At 42.5% G+C, this 17,837-nt stretch overlaps 2 protein-coding genes across 3 annotated transcripts in view; one reads left to right on the top strand and one right to left on the bottom strand.

Moving 5' to 3' along the window:
- Window positions 1–17,465, bottom strand: part of gpam (glycerol-3-phosphate acyltransferase, mitochondrial) — a 56,807-nt gene extending 39,342 nt beyond the window's left edge. For both annotated transcript variants that reach the window (XM_080454583.1, XM_080454582.1), the window contains exon 1: window positions 17,332–17,465. The gene's annotated coding sequence lies outside the window, so the exon portion shown is untranslated. The remainder of the gene's footprint in view (window positions 1–17,331) is intronic.
- On the top strand, window positions 2,416–3,455 carry LOC308104963 (kelch domain-containing protein 3-like; the record flags this gene model as incomplete). Its single annotated transcript, XM_080455601.1, has 3 exons — window positions 2,416–2,625; window positions 2,776–3,342; window positions 3,447–3,455. 3 exons carry the CDS (start codon window positions 2,416–2,418, stop codon window positions 3,453–3,455), a joined length of 786 nt encoding a protein of 261 aa, XP_080311727.1.
- Window positions 17,466–17,837: the final 372 nt, after the last annotated feature.

A 17,837-nucleotide genomic window follows, 5' to 3' on the forward strand; every position in this document is an offset into this window, starting at 1 on the left:
GCGTCAGATCGGGAGGTTTTGTCGGCGAGCGCTGCAGTGTGTACCTGCCTTTAGGCCAAGGCCACTGTCACAGTGATTATTCAGACAGTTTGGATGAAACTTGGCAGGTGATATATTTCCTCACAGTCAATTTTACAACGCAAGGTCAACGTTTATTTATATGCCTATACTGTACATAGCATGTGGTGGTGCGGATCCTTTTCTATAGTAGTTACCAATAAAATGCATTCACCCATGGAGGAGATATTTTTCTCTTTTTTTCTGACCAGGCTCAGGAATAATTTGCCTATACGCATGAAAGCTGCCCAGTCGTTAGCTATTTTTAAATCCTTATTAAAGACTCAATTCTTCTCCCTGGCCCTTCAGTGATAGCTGATGTAGCCCTGTCTTCCCTTATTGGTGCTAATGTTGTTTGTTTGTATGTGCTTATTCATTGTATGTTATTGTCTGCTTACATTGCATTGTGTGCTTTTTGTTTTCTTTTTTTTTTTTTTTACATGTACAGCACTTTGGTTGACCTCGTCATGTTAAGTGTGCTATCATCATCGTACTATAATAATCATCATCATCATGCTATCACAGTGGTGTGTTCTAGATTTTTTTGGAGGGTATACTATGACTATTCCCTGCCTCCCTCACGCACGGCACGCGCACATGCGCGCGTCTATAATTCATTAAATGCAAAAAATGTGCGCACGTGTGTGGCCCGCACGCAATATGCTTTGTACTGATTTTCTAATGTTTCTGATGTTAATCACCCTAACTCAACCACTTCTGAGCTGTTTTTAGCCTTAGACGCATATTCCCCTTTTCACTGTACAGTGTAATAAACGAAATAATTCACCAAAATACATTTTCACTCCATGCTTGCCCTTCAACTAAAGTACACTTTTAAGACATCTGAACTCACAATTAAAAAGCCTGTTATATATGCATGCCTGTATTTATTCAAATCACTTCCTTATTAAAAATGTCCCCATCTTTGTTTTCCTCCTACAGTCATTGTAGCAATCTGGCTCCAGACAGGTTTCAGACAGAGTCGTGAATTACACCGCCACCTTGACCTTCGTTACGGCTTGAAGGTCTGACGTCAAAAACAAGTGAAATCCTGTTCACGTACGCCCACACACCTGTCAGAGGAGGCTGGCCCAGTGGTCCCAGAGGGTCTCTGTTTGGAAGGACTCAGGGACCAAAAGGACAGCAGTGACAGAGACAACTATTTTCTAACCCACGCTGTCCTTTGTGATCTCGTACCATGTTTGTCGTGCAGGTTCTATACCAGGGGCGCAGCCATGGGTGGCACATAGAAAGCTGGCCCACACAATCGATTTAGCAAAAAAAAGGACTCCCATAACTCTGAGAGTACAAAAGGAACCAAATGGACCCTCACAGGTCTATTTGGTTCCTTTTGTACACTCTCACCATGAGGGTCCCTGGACCACACTTTGAGACTCACTAGTGTTTACAGTGATATGAGCCAACATGCACAATATCAGCACCCTGACTCTGTTTTACCAGAATGGAACACAACCTTAATCAGCATCACCTGTGAAGGAAGTAAGGAGTGGCCCAATTTGTTTTCAATTAAGGCTGCAACAACGAATCGATTAATCGATTTAAAATCAATTACTAAATTCGTTGCCAACGAATTTGATAATCGATAGTAGAAAAAAAAAGTATATCTACTTGATTGGCAGTGAACGGTTGTATTTGCATTAACGTAAATCTACGTGATTGGCAGGGAATGTGTTAAGGAACTGTATAGGGGTGTGCCGATACACTAATTTCACGATACGATACGATATTGGGCTCACAACTTCGATATGATTTCGATACGCACTTTAAATATATGGGGGAGAAAAAAAGCAAATGCAAACAAATAATTCTGTTTTTGCATTATTCAGACATGCAAACTTATAGCCGTTTTGAATCCAAATAGGGCAACAGTGTGACACCTGACCCGAAAAAAAACAACATGTTGTCACCCTTTTCACCTCGGGGCTGTTTGCATGCCTAATTATTATTATTGTAAAAAAAAAACTATATTTTTTTCCCCCAAAACGATACATATCGTCATGAAAACGTATCGCGATATATCGCGGGACGATATATCGGCACACCCCTGGAACTGTAACAATTTGGCGTTCGTGGAATCATTGCTAGTACTCCTACTTCTTGCCATGATTGATGATGTCATTATGTCCTCCACTGTAATGACCAAATATGGACATCCATGACATCCTATGACATATGACTTGCTCCCATCAGGCAAGCATTGTATAAAAGAAACGTGGAATATCTTTCACAGATCACATGAGCAATCTTTAAGGCTGGGAACCCTGACGTGAAGTGATCGCCGCAACACACTCCATTGATCTAAATCATTCCATCGTACAGTGAGTGGCAGATGTGGGAATGCTTCGCCTGACAGTTCATCTGAAAGGAGGACGGAAGCCGAACCATGTTGCTGTTGCAGTGGAGCACATGGTGTACTCATTTGGATGCTGCTCCAACCTGGACAAGATGGAAGTGTACGTCTTCAACACAGTGTCTTTGGACTGGATGAAGTTGCCCCAAGGTCCCCCTGAGTTTCCCTCCTGGCTTGTGGGCTTCACAGCCGTGCTGGTAGAAGATGTCATTTACATTTGGGGAGGGAAACCTTACTGCAACAGGCTTTATGCATTTGATGTGGACACCCACAGATGGTGGAAGCCCAAGGTTTCTGGGGCCGTTTCTGAGTGCAGGTACAACCACTCAGCCTGTGTCTTGGGGAAGGTTGTGTACATCTATGGAGGCAAAAGCCTGCAGGAAATCTCTAATGACTTCTACAAGCTGGACACCACCACAATGGTCTGGTCTTCAATTAACGCCAGAGGCATTCCACCACCTGCTTCAGTAAACCACTCTGCCAACATCATTGGGACAAAGATGTTTGTATTTGGGGGACACAACAATATCAGTGTGTTTGACACAGAGACCAACTGCTGGCTGAGCACGTCTTCTGCACAGCTTCATCCAGAAGAACGATGGTGTCATTCAGCCTTTACCTACAATGGAGAGCTGTACATACTTGGTGGCTGTAACGCTAGCCAGATCTTTCATGATCTGTGGAAATTCAACCCAGAGACCTTCTCCTGGAAGCAGGTTGGGCCCAACGGGAGGATGTGCTGTTGCATGGTGGGAGATTGTATCATCCTCTATGGAGGACCAAATACACCCTCTGGTGACCTGTTCGTTTTAGACAAACAGGTCTCAAGACGTCTCAAGACGCTATGCAAGCTAGCAGTCATTCAGTACGGTCTGGATCAGTCGGAACTCCGACACGACGTCAGGAGGGAACTGGTAGCCATGACAACTAGGGATGGGCAATATCGAGAGATATTGTATCGATATTCCAGGCCACCATATTGCGATTTTTTGTCGGAAATTTTCCCCGTGTCTCTCAGGGTAGTTAATACCCTCACAAAAACATGTAGTAATCCTGGTCGCTATACCGCCTCCCCCATGACAGCCGGGCCGTCTGATGGAGGAGAAGGGAACTGGCGTGTTCCTTCCACGCGCTACGTCCAACCAGGGAAACTCCCCCCTGTCAGGTGACAGGTCAGTTGGCTCTCATGCATTGAAGGAGGCATGAGCTCGGCCCTGGCCCCCCTAGGCTGGTGAGTGTAGCTCCCAGGATCACTTCGTAGATTGGCACCGGGTGAAAAATAAGGGTTACAAAATAAAATTAAATTAAATTAAAAAAAAGTCTTTGGACTAATGCATATCAAACTGGCGGTCCTTGAAATTAAAACGTGTGACAGTCATTGCAATGTGTTGCGGGTATGTGTGTGCAACGCGATTCACTATCCTCACTCCTACAAGGTTATGTAAAGAAGGAAAGCACATCTATATCAAGGTTATTATAGTTAACGAAAACGAACAAAATAACAAAAACTCATATTTTAAAATCATTTTCGTTAACTGAAAAAAAATAAAAACGATAACTGTGTTTACAACTAACTAAAACAAACTGAAATTATAGTCAAAATGCCCTTTGTTTTCTCAATATTTATAAGCCTTTTTCCCCTACCAGTTTTATGGCAGTTGCAGGCACCGCAGGTCCTCTGACGTAGCTCGCCCCCAAAACACAGTCACGTGGGGTCGTGGTAACGGTTCAACATCGGGTCGTACATTACGAGGGTTGTCAGATGCAATCAGGACCGTCAAAAACCAGGCGCCACGCTCCAAAGATCTAACTGTTTCCAGCTTGCGCTGCACCAAAAAATGTGACAGAGACAGATTCTGCTAATAGCAGAATCTGTCAACACCACTGCCTTAACTCATTGACTGCCAGAGTTAAAACCTCGTTCATAGCAGCCCTTGCCAGCGATTTTCGTGTTTTTTTGTTTCGTTATTTTGTTATTTAATTCACATATAGAATGTCTAGCTTGACACTTGAATCGTTTTGATCGTTCCACCACTAGAGAGCAGCACATACCAAGCTTGATCGCCTCTCGATCACACTCGCCCCCTCCCAGACCCACTCACACAGTGAAACACATGAACCGGAAGTGAAATGTCTCAGATTCTGTTATCGGCGAAAATTACTTTGTGATACACAACGGGGATGACTGTTCGTCACCCAGACCATAGATTATAGGAGGGGAGGTCTCCGATCGTTTTTCATAGCGTGTGAAAAACAGTTTGTTTCCCTATTATGGTCGAAAATGACTGGGGGGAAAAATGTAAAACCGAAAACGGAACCCAAGTCATGGAACCGGATGCAGTGGTGGTTGAAGTAAGTGGAACCCGAAACTTAACCTGATTCATAACAGAATAGCGTGATCAGAGCATGAAGATCAATAAAGACCATAGATCGCATTAACGCGATCCTGGCGGCCAAGCGCGCTATTTATTAGATCGCGTTAATGCGATAATGGCGGCCAATGAGTTAAACATGTAGTGTTGTTAGTATGAATAAATAAGTCCCCGGGAGGAAGTCGACTAAGAAAGGGGAGCTGCCAAACCCTAGTTCCTGTTTCTACACAAAAAAGGAGGTGGTGCCCCCATAGGCTAAAAACAAAGGGAATGGGTTCCCAGATTGGGGTTGGGGTTAGTGTTAGTTTTCGGGGAACATAGGGCTGAGGGAACATAGCTACGCCCCCCCCAAAAAACAGGGAGCACTGAAGCGCTATGCTCGGGCGATTGGGAAGAGGAGCGCACCAGTGCATCTTTACCAATCCAATCCAACTTTATTTATAGAGCACATTTAAAAACAACAGAGTTGACCAAAGTGCTTCACAGAAAATGTCAAAGAGACACAAATAAGAGTACAAGAAACACAATAAAGCAGAGAGAATGGTATAAGTAAAAAGAATAAAAACACAAATAAACTCATAAAGTAGCTAAGCTCATGAAACACACATAAAACTAATCAAATATGGGAATATCAAAAGGGTTTTTTAAGGCCAGTCCACACCAATGCAACTCCTTGCAACTGCGACTCCTTTCAACTACTTGCTACCATTTCCCCCAAATGGCAGCTGCAAGTAGTTGCATTGGTGTGGAATGGCCTTAAGACCGTTTTTCTAATATTTGTATTTTTAACATTTTGGACAAAATAGCCAATTTTAAGTTGAGGTGCCCAGATGTCCCTTGTGCCCACCTATCCTGCATCCATTTAAAAGAGTACTGTTACCCCTTAGCCTAAAATATGTTTTTTTAATCAAATCAAGCAGTCAGAAGAAGATAAAAGGTACCATAAGGTGGCTTTTATTTATTTTGATATGTATCTTATGGGTAGTAGCTTAATCAGCAGCTGAGCAAAATTGTATAACATGTACTTTTTAATTAATTATCCATCTGTATTGTCTTTATTGTTAGATAGAACATGCCTAAAACAACCTAAAATCTAAATTATAAGGTAATTGCTAAATAATCGATAATCGTTAATCGATAATCAGATTCGTTAAAATGGTCAACCGGTTCATCGATTATGGAATTAATCGTCATTTGCAGCCTTATTTCCAATATGGCTGCTGTGCATAGAGGTCAATCCTTGGGGCGAGGGCCTGTCAGGTAGTGTGGAGGCCTGGTATATACATAAACACACACACGCACTCACACATGCACAGCAATTCATTCACCCACATACTACACTCACAACACGCATATAGCCTATTTCAAGCATGTGTACAGAGTACATGTAACCACAAAAGACTCAGCTTGTTCCATGAGACACATGGAGCAGGGCTCCGGGCCATTTCCACTTTTCTATTCAGAGGAGTAGAAAGGTCCTACATTCACACTGTTCAGCTTGCTCTGTTATCAAGTCACCGAGTGTGATGATAGAAGAACAAAGAAACGTGGAGCTATTGAACAAAGTCCATGACGACACGCACAACATACTGTGCACACAGTAGGGCTTGTCAGTTTGCTCCTCACCACCTATAAGGCACTCCACAACCTGGCTCCCCCTACTGTACCTCTCTGACCTCCTCGAGGCACATGTCCCGTCCTGTTCCCTCGGGTCCGAACCTGGGGCGACAGGGCCTTCTCTGTGGGGCTGCCCCCTCCCTCTGGAATGCAGTGCACTCCCCAAACATATCAGAGATACCCCCTCCCTCCCTACCTTCAAAACCGCTCTGAAAACCCACCTGGTTCAGAATTGCCTTTGCGAGTTGACTTTGTTTCAACTCTAGTTTTTAGTGTTTTACTGCTTTTATTTCTTATCTTAATTGCTTAGTTTTTTTCTTCCAAATAATGTTTTCTTTTTCTTTTTTTCATCCTCTCCCCCTGGCCCCCCTCACACACATGTAAAGTGACTTTGGGTTTAGAAAAGCGCTACATAAATTCCAGCTATTATTATTTGTATTCTTAATTAACCGAAAATACGCATATCGAAACCGACATTTAGAACCAAATAGTTCTAAATGTTGATTATGCTTTGTTGATTAAGTTGATTATGCTTTGTTGTTCAACGGTGGCGTACAAAAATACCCGATCTACAAGCTCACAACGCGTGGCACCGTGACACATTGTGGGCTTGTAGATCTGCTATTTTCCCTTTTTTTATCGTTCATTAATCGAATTCGAGGCAAAAGTTTGAAATAGTCGTAACCTACAGTACAGTACAGTGGACTTCATCATCAAAGCGGTCTGCCCGTCCTCAGCAAACACTACTGGTGTAGGCGCACTGTACCCTTGGGCAAGGCAGTTGCTATCCCCAGATACCAACAGTACACTGTGTCTGTTCTTCACAGCTCCCTGGTGTGAAGCTTCTGATGTATTGTACAGTAATTAGTCTTCCACATGATACCTACAGAAGGTGTTGCTGCGTGTGCCACGTTCAAGACTTATGCTTCATGTTATTGAGCTCACGTTGCATATTATCTAATGAAGCAGACATACCAGTTGTGCTGCTCTCTGCACCCAAATGGTCCAAAGTGTTTTAACTGGCCAACATTGGAGAGAAAAAAATAAGAAGAAATTGACATTTTGTGTTATGTTGGGAGTGGGGTGGCCATATATCACATATTATTGACTGAAGGAGGTGCTAGAGGAAAGGCCATGGGGTCACCAAAATGTATATCTTCTGCATAGCATGAAGCCAGCCAGTAGTTTTTTAAAGATACTGCATCTTGTTTGGGCCAAATTGATTGATGAATGGAGTCAATGGACAGACAGACAGACAGTCACGCCACAGACCGACAATGCCATCCTTAGTTAACCCACTGCAAGCGGTGGCTAAAGAAATAATCTGTAAACACATTAGTATGGAATAGAGCAGTGAGGGCTTCTCTTATCCCGGGATTTACTGGCTCTGCCTCGGACTACCCAGAATGCACTGAGAGCCTGTTAGTAGAGGAACAGGATATACAGTACAGAGTACATTCCAGTATCATTTTGTCCTAGGAACATTTTCAGAGTACAGTACACCCTAGACACACCTGCAATCACTGCTGTCACTTAAAGCCTTAAAGGCATATTCCTCATAAAACACACACGCTTCAAGTTCACGCACTTAACTATGACAAATTACATGCATGTCTCCATTCCACCGCCTGAAACTGAGCCAGCTGGCGAATGGGGGAATGTCATGACAGAGATTACTCGAAGGGGAAAGGCCCAAAATCCTATATTGAAATTGGCTAATGGGAGGGCGGGCCGGCGGGCAGACCTCTGGCATCATTCTGACTCATATATAAATGACATCAGGAATCTCCATATATGGGCATAAAAGGGACAAGGACAGCTACAGAGATCTCCTTATATGGGCATATCAGCACGCCCGTATGGGCATATACTGATGACATCATGGATTTCCATATATGGGCATAAAAGGGACAAGGACTGACAGACAGACGGGTACAACGGGTACTCTGACAAAGCCCCCGCGACACTACGACTCAGACATATTGGTCGGATCGGCAGTGCGACGTATGTGTCCGAACTCCTGATGTGAGGGCCGCATAGCGGTCCAAACCTCTAGTAGAAACATGATTCCACAGTTCCACAGTCTTGACATGGTTTTGGGGAGACACCAGAAGAGAGAGCAAACTAAATAAAATAAACAATGACCTACACCGGTTTTAAACCCTTTTCATATCAAGGTCCATTATTTATTCGGCATTTGAGCCACAGAACCACCATTTGATGATAAGACTCTCAGACACAAAACTAAGAATATTTTGTTATTGTTGGATAAGATTTTGTCCACAATTCCATGCTGTATTGATGTTGGTACCATAGGAGAGATAACAGGCACACGTTGATCAAAATAACAATTCTTCTACATTCTCTAATTGTGAAGACTTCTTGTAAATTAAGTAATGCAGATGATTAACAATAATTTAACTCTTGAGAGCGTAAAATGAAACCAAATGGACCCGTAAGGGTCCATTTGGTTTCATTTTACGCTCCATCATTTAGCTCAACTCTCCATCATTTAGGGACCACCTGGAACCCCCTCAAGGACCACTGGTGGTCCCCGGACCACTGGTTGAGAACCACTGACCTACACAGTTTCTGTACTGAAACCTTTTAGTGACTTCAATGGGTACCGTGTGGAAGCCCCTGGAGTCTGGGGAGGGGAACCAGAGCACACTTTGGGGAAAACCACTGACCTATACAGTGTTCTTCAACCAGGGTACCGGGACATCCAAGTGGGTCATGAGATGTACAGTAGGAAATTTGCATTGCAGTACAAAATCAGTCACTAAGTTGAGAGTCTAGGCCTGTGATAACAAATGGAGTGATGGAGTGACAGTGTTTTTCCTGGCTCAGAACAGGCATTTTGGAGTAGACTGCACATGATCCGTCCAGCACATCTCGACTAGGGATGTGACAATATGTCGACTAGGTAGGGATGCACGATTAATAGTTCACCATATCGGTATCGGACGATATTTACTTTCAAATGCAATGCATCGTAAACAATGTTTAAATACATGTTACAGTACATCTTTACTGCATTGGTTGTTTGAGTTAATAGGTGCGTCAGTAGGCCTAATAACTCAGGTAATAAGAATGCACTGTTCTTTGATTGATTGATTGAATACTTTACGTCGCGTTTTGAGCTTGTAGATCTGCTATTTTTTAATCGGAATCCTGCTCTTTTTTTTGTTGCTATTTTTGAATTGGAATCCTAGAAAGTAAATTTTTAATTTAATTTCAAATGCATTTAGTTATACTTATGTTGACTTTATGAACTTTTTTTCTTTTTTTTATACTAGTCTATAAGCTACTAATATAGACTGAAGTAATTAAAGCGGGTCATGTTTGCAATTGCAACAGCTGAAATCAATAAGTTATCAGTATTCCGATATTAACCTGCGGGCCGCATTAAGTGCAGGTCGGGGGCCGAATGTGGCCCCCCGGGCCGCCAGTTGCCTACAGTATGTATGCTCTAGGGGGCTGTTTTCTCCATTCCCTTTGCTTGTTGTCCAGCATTCCTGCTGCAGAAGGAAGGAGCTGCTGTGTGGTGTAGCCAGGCTGTCAACCTTGGGGCAGCAGACGATGCAGCCTTGTCAAAGGCCCTTAGTCAGGGCTTTAGGCTTGAGTCATCACAGTAGTTGCTTTCAAAAGGGTTCCTGCTCTCTGTGCAGTGCAGCAGTATAGAGGAAAACCCATGCGGTACAAACGCAGAGGAGGCCGAGGCTGCCTCCCTCGATGTCCATCCAAAACTGGTGTGTTTTAATCCATTAAGAGACCGAGAACGCATCCGTGTCATTTTAGGTTTCTTTGGCTATTCATAAATAGCAGACATACAAGCTCGTAGATCTGCTATTTTTGAAAGATCTTTAACATTTTTGCAAATATTTGAATAGATATTCTTTTAAAGCAAACATTTTAACTCAGACTTTTGCTTCTGGGGGTCCCTGGAACTAAATATTTTGAGATGGGGGTCCGCGGCCAAATACATATCATTGTTGTTGTTTGGTTGCTACTGTACTGTATATCAGTGGTGGTCCAACTTTTTCCATGTCAAGGACCCCCAAAATTATATGGACCCCATCTCAAAATATTTTGTTCCAGGGACGCCCAGAAGCAAATATTGGAGTTAAAAATGTTCGCTTTAAAAAATATATATATATACTGTATATTCAAAGATTTGCACAAATTGTCAAGATTTTTCAAAAATAGCAGATCTACAAGCTCATGAAGTTGTAGATCTTGTAGATCTACAAGATCTACAGTATGTACTATTTTTTAATAGAAATAAAAAATCACACCCTGTGTGAAGTGGGCGGTGTCTTGCTAGCTAATCACAATACTGAATGGAGTCAACCAATCATGTACAAAAAATAAATACATTTATTGAAACACTCTTTATGATGGACGAAACCATAACTTGAAAAAAACAAACTTATGGTTTTTTTCAAGTTATGGTTTCTTATATAGGGCTATGCACATGTGTCATGTGACACTGGCCAATCACAGTCCTGAATAGACTGTGATTGGCCAATCACGGTGCAGGGTTAGGCGGGGTACTTTTTGGCCAATCACAGCGCAGGATAATTGTACAAATTTCCAAACCTCACTTATAGGGCATGTACAAAATTGTACAAATTTCCAAACCTCACTTATAGGGGCGGTCTCACCGCCCAAAAATGACACATATGCTTTCCTGGTCTTAATGGATTAAACATGGGTGACATCACTGCTTCTACTGGAAGACAGCAATGACTACCCTGTAGTCTGTTTGTCATACGACAAACAGTGAAAAGAGCCAATCTACAAGCTCACAATATGCCATGAATGTGTCGTGAGCTTGTAGATATACTTTTAAGAGCCATATGGGCCACATATATCATTGTTGTTTCTTATTTGATGACGTCACTGCAGGGCTTTGGTCAAGGCCAAGGTTGCCAGGGTTACGGGGTAGTTAACCCTGTCCCTAATCAGGCGCAGGTGTTGCCAGTGGCAAGCAAACAGCTTTTGACTGTGTCCATGAGGGCTGTTTATTTATGTTTAATTGTATTTATTGTATGCTGAAGTAACTGACAACTACTGGGCTACAGAGAATAAATATTGTTTGTTTATGAACTCGACGGACGTTTTGGACCTCAGTTATTGAGCACACGTCAAGAACTTCCTCAAGTATAGGACTTGGGCGCTACAATACTATTTCCACTATTTTTAAACGTTTTTTTTATTTATTTCACCTACAATGACATCAACATGTACAAAATAGGGATGCCAGGTTGGTTAAATACCCCCAAACCTGCCATGGCACGGGCTTCTAATTCTACGAATTGCTCATTCCATAACCACACCTCTCTCGTCCACGTTCTTCCTCTCTAATGTCGGTCAACGACCCTCTTGGATTCAATTTAGCTCAACAGGCCTTGTGGGTAAACTATTTAGTATTTACACTAACAAACTGTGCTAATGCATCAGCAAAAAAACAATATAATTACCACGGCCTGGGAATAAGCACGGAACATATGACGGAGGAGCACCTCCATTGGGCATTTAACCCATTCAATCCGGGAACGAATCTGTGTCGTTTTAGATTTTAGCTATAAGCATTATTTTATACTTTGACTATTCAAAAATAGCAGATATACAAGCTCACAGCGCGGCACCGAGTGCCACGCTATGAGCTTGTAGATCTGCTATTTTTTGAAAAACCGTGAACATTTTTGCAAATCTTTGAATATATATTCTTTAAAGCAAACATGTGTAACTCAAATATTTGCTTCTGGGGGGGGGGGTCCCTGGAGAGTCCCTGGAACAAAATATTTAGCAATGGGGGTCCCTAGGTACTCTGGAACAAAATGTGTAGCGATGGTGGGTCCACGGCCAAATACATATCAATTTGGGGGTCCTTGGCATGAAAAGGTCTGAGCACCACTGATATTTATCAACATAGGTTTTTCAGAAACCTGTTAGGATTTAGAAGACATTCGTAGATGCGTTCCCGCCGGATTGAATGGGTTAATGACTGTTATAGATAGAAATGGAAAACAGAATGGAAAATATTACTGGCACCTGACGAAAGCTCACGGCGAAACGTGTTGTGCTAATACATCACTTGATGCAGTAGTAAGTTGTTCATCTCTGTTCTCTGGAGTGTGCAGTCCCTTCCTTATGGAAGGTCCATCCTTTTTTTTTACAGTTTATATATGCCTGCTGCCTAGACTTGCACCTCCTACGTTTTTTGGGGGGGATGTGCAGGAGTCCTCTTTTGTTAAAAAATATATATTACTACTATGTATTTATTTACCACTACGAAAAATAAGAATCCCATTTCTAATAGTTCTAGTTCCTATTTATTTGCATTGCACAAACATATGTTATTTTATCCTAGTATTACTGCTCGTCAATAACATCTGATGCACACCCTTATGTAATTGCATTGTGAAATAATGATGTAAAAAAAACTGTGTTAAAAGTCAAATGGCTGAACTTTTGCATTACTGTCGGTATTTAGGAGTTCATTAAATAGTTGTTCCATTAATTGCGTGTCATTAATTGGACACAGGGGACCAATAATCCAGGAACCAGTGGGGAACACTTTGAGAATATTCATCAACCGTCAGCTATCATTATGCACTGCAGACGCTAGGCAAAACTGCATGTGCACTAAGCAAAACAATTTAAGTAGTCCACAATCCACATACAGTACATAGAGTGCAGCATTTTTTCCAAGTCAGGCACAGACAGAGTCCTAACTCCTAACGGCTGATTTCTATTTAGTTGTGGTGGGTGTCACGTGCGGTGTCACGCGCACGGAAAACAGCAGATCTACAAGCTCACGACACGTTGCAGCACGAAGCGTCGCGAGCTTGTAGATCCGCACATTTTTTGTGTAACTCGGGCTCAAACATAATCAAGAGAAAAAATGACTGGTCCCTCTCATTAGTTTGGAAATGGGTCAGACGCACAGTGAGGCACTTTCTGAATGAGTGTGTGTGTGTGTGCGCGAGACAAATCGGGGGTTGGGGTGGTCTAATCTTCTCCTGTACCGTGAATAACAAGTAAAAGGGGGGGCAGGACAGGAGGCACACACACACATGCGCAGCTGTTGCCCAAAAACACACTCTGGGCCCTGCTGCTGAAGCTGCCTGGCCAACCACCGTTGTATGAATGAGCTCCGAAGGCATTGTGTCCTGTCCTATTCTAACGCAACGGGCCGCTTGGCTGGCCTGGCAGGGCGAGGGAAAGGGAACCCAGCTTTTCAATGGGGTCAATGACCGAGAGTACACCGACGGATGGGGTGACTTTGTCGGAAGGCAAAGAAGAAAAAAAACTGCTTAAGGGTTGACATGCTGTATAAGGATTAGGGAACAGTCAGGTGAGTGTGTGGCCTTATAACACGATATGCAAGTTTCCATTAGGTCTGGCCGGCCACAAACTGCCTAGCAAGCGCACCCTCTCCCTCCTTTCAAGATTATTAACGGAAGAAAACACTGCATTATATACAAGCTGAGCCCACCGCTAATCTTGAACGTAGTGTTAACATGCGCGGCAAGCCTGCAACAAAAAAAAATCCATATAGAACACAAAAGCTGAGAAGAGAGAACTGGTCTCTGGGGGATTTTTAGAGAGTGGTTTGTTCTCGCTTCTCCCTTAGCTCTGCTGTATAGTGCCAGCCTTGCACCGCACACAAGCAAGCAAGCAGTTATATGAGACAATGAGGCCTTAAATCCCACACTTGTCATAGGAGTATGTCCCCTCCCCCCTTGTCATAAGAGTATGCCCCCCCCCCTTGTCATAAGAGTATGCAGTACATTACATTACATTACAGTCATTTAGCAGACGCTTTTATCCAAAGCGACTTACAATAAGGTGCATTCAACATAGGTAGGCAAGGAAACTACTAATCACCACTGAAGTTTGAAGTGCATTCTCTTCTAAAGCAAGCAACTAAGAGTATACCTAGCGCTACGGTAAAAGTGCAATATATCAGCTAGGTTATGCCCCCACCCCCCCTTGTCATAAGAGTATGCCCCCTCTCCCCCCCTCTTGTCATAAGAGTATGCCCCCTCCCCCTCTTGTCATAAGAGAATGCACCCTCCCCCCCTTGTCATAAGAGAATGTCCCCTCCTCCCACTTGTCATAAGCCCCCCATAGTCCACACACACACACACACACACACACACACACACACACACACACACACACACACACACACACACACACACACACACACACACACACACACACACACACACACACACACACACACACACACTGTACATATACACACACATCAACAACCCTTCTTTCTCCCACTGCTTGTGTCTGTCTGTCTGTCTGTCAGCCAGCCAGTGCAATGAGATTGCTGAAAACAGAAGCCATAGTGTGAAGAAGCCTATCTTAAACGTTATAGCTCTCACAAAAGATACCTAGGAGGTGCAGCGGACGATATCTAAGCATCAGCACAAGCTCCAGAGAGCCACTAGGGCATAATGAATCATAATTTCGCCACCACCGCCACAGGACCCTGCCCCCACACACACAGACACTATACACACACACACACACACACACACACACACACACACACACACACACACACACACACACACACACACACACACACACACACACACACACACACACACACACACACACACACACACACACACACACACACACACACACACACACACACACACACACACAGGCTTCACTGTCAAGTGACAAGAGGGCCGACTAGTATAGTAGGTTAATCCGTCTCACAGCATAGCCTCCAGGCTGTCAGTGTGTCTGCAGTAATATAATAAGCGGGTCAAACAGTCCATGCATGGTGGCGTGTGACACTGTGTGTGACAGATGGATGCTGGGCTGGATGGGCTACTGCGGCGAACAATGGCACAACAAACCCACCTAGTACTACTACATACAGGCTGGCTGAGCATCGCTTGACTACCAATATTGGGTGTTTTCTGTTGCAGAATTGATCTCACCCTCAGGGCTCTGTGCTAGGGTCTTTTCTGTTTTCTGTTATTGTGGGGAAAGCTTTCGTGGGAAAATAATCGACAAGCTCACAACGCGATGCGTTGTGAGCTTGTCGATCTGCTATTTTCCCACGAAAGCTTTCCTCACATTACGGATGCAGGGGGTTTAAGAGCTGAGAAGACAAAAAAGGTTTGCTTGCATTGGTCGTCACTGCATCAATAAACAGGCAGCAGGGTCCTCATCTGTGTCTCTGTGTATAACTGACAGGGTCACTAACATGACTCAAAAATGTCAATATATATCAACATAATCAACCGGCTCAGATTCGTTTTTCTTCCTTTTCTTTGAACCACAGGCTTGGCTGAACGTCGCTTGACTACTGAATACAGGGTGTTTTCTGGTTTTGTTACAGGATCGATCTCACTTTTCCAACAACATAAGTGTCTTAACCCATTCAATCCAAGAACGCATCTGTGTAACCACGACATAAACCATTATTGTTATACTTTGGCTATTCAAAAATAGCAGATCTACAAGCTCATAGCGCCCGCGCTATGGGTTTGTAGATCTGATATTTTAGAAAAATCGTGAAAATGTGTGCAAATCTGAATATATATATATTTTTTAAAGCGAAATTTTTTAACTCAAATCTTTGCTTCTGGGGGGTCCCTGGAACAACATATTTTGAGATGGGGGTCCCACGGCAAAATGCATATCATTTTGGGGATGATTTTTTTTTATTTTTATAGCAGATCTGCCGCTATGAGCTTGTATATCTGCTACAGTATTTTTTGAATAGCCAAAGTATAAGATAATGGTTAAAGTGGTTCAAATCTAAAATGACAGATGCTTTCCCCAGTCTTAATGGGTTAAGAGCTGAGAAGACAAAAAAGGTTTGCTTTGCATGGTGGTCACTGCAATGAACAGCCAGCTGGGTCATCATCTATGCTTTGGTGTAACTGACAGGGTCACTACAGCAGTTACACCAAGGCACAGATGATGACCCAGCTCCCCTCCTATTATCGTTGATATATTGACATTATACATTATATTATGTCAATATGATATAATATATATATTGACACTTATAGCATGACTCAAAATGTCAATATCAACATGAACAACTTGCTCAGATTAGTTTTTCTTCCTTTTTTTACTGTAAGGCTCTTGGTACAGGGTTCCGTTATTTGGTCATAACAGAATCACAGGAGGAAACCACAGCCAAAACAAACACCTCATGTCAAAGGACACAGGCAGAGGGTAGCACGTTAGGTTAGCCCGCACGGCGTTGTGCAGAAGCCGGTGTCCTGTCGAACTTTGCGACCGCGTAAGGATGCCTGTTTTGTATTTGTATTTAATTTGTTTTTGTAGTTTATAGCCTATTGTACGTCCCGGGTAAAAAGTTTTATCTTACGGCCATTGAATGGGAAATAATTTAGAATATAGTATTCAAGATAATTTCACGAATCACGATTCATTCATTACGAAAAAGGCAATGAGAAAAGTCAGTTTTAGCCACTAAACCTGAGCTATTAAACTGGACATGTCGGCATTGTACCGCAAAAAAATAATATATTATGATCTGACCAGATTATATATTATTTGTAAAAAAATATCATTTGCAAAAATATTTTTTGCAAAAAATATCATGTAATCTGATCATATGATAATGATATACTTTTTTTTGCGGTGTATTATATCATTATAAAATGATATTATCCAATTTATAACACAGAACCTCCAAAAACAGCCACATAATCTGTGACATTTGCGTGTACAACACAGTAACGACAGGCAGCATCAACCCTACGGGGTCACATAATTCGACAGGTCACCAATGTCGGTACGACACCTCACGGGCTATCCTGTCCTGACTAGCTAACGTGCCTTATTATTATTATATTTATTATAATATATATATGTATTCTTCTCACGTACCTTGAAAGCAGCTTCACATTGAAACATCATTATCTACAGAATTGACCGGTCAAAGAGAGAAAAGTGCGTCTATCCGTGTCTTTTACTGTCCTTGAGAGCAGCAGTGTGTGTGTGTACTCCAGGCTCCATTCACTGTAACCTAACTGTGTGTATGTGTGTGTGTGTGTGTGTGTGTGTGTGTGTGTGTGTGTGTATGCGCAGTGGTGTAAAGTAACTAAGTGCATTTACTCAAGTACAGTACTTACTAAGTACAATTTTGAGGTATTTTCCATTTTCAGTACTTTTACTTCTACTCCACTACATCTCAGAGGCAAATATTGTACTTTTTACTCCACTATTATTTGAAGACTTTAGTTACTATAGTTACTTTGTAGATTTTGATTATTACAAAAAATATTACAAAATTAACCACTTCATCCCTATATATATATATTTCGGCCATTTGAAAATAGTAGATCTACAAGCAGATGTAGATCTGCTATTTTCAAAAGATTTGTATACATTTT

This window comes from Gymnoscopelus braueri, assembly GCF_963280865.1.
Source record: "Gymnoscopelus braueri genome assembly, chromosome: 17".
In the NCBI taxonomy this organism is placed as follows: Eukaryota; Metazoa; Chordata; class Actinopteri; order Myctophiformes; family Myctophidae; genus Gymnoscopelus; species Gymnoscopelus braueri.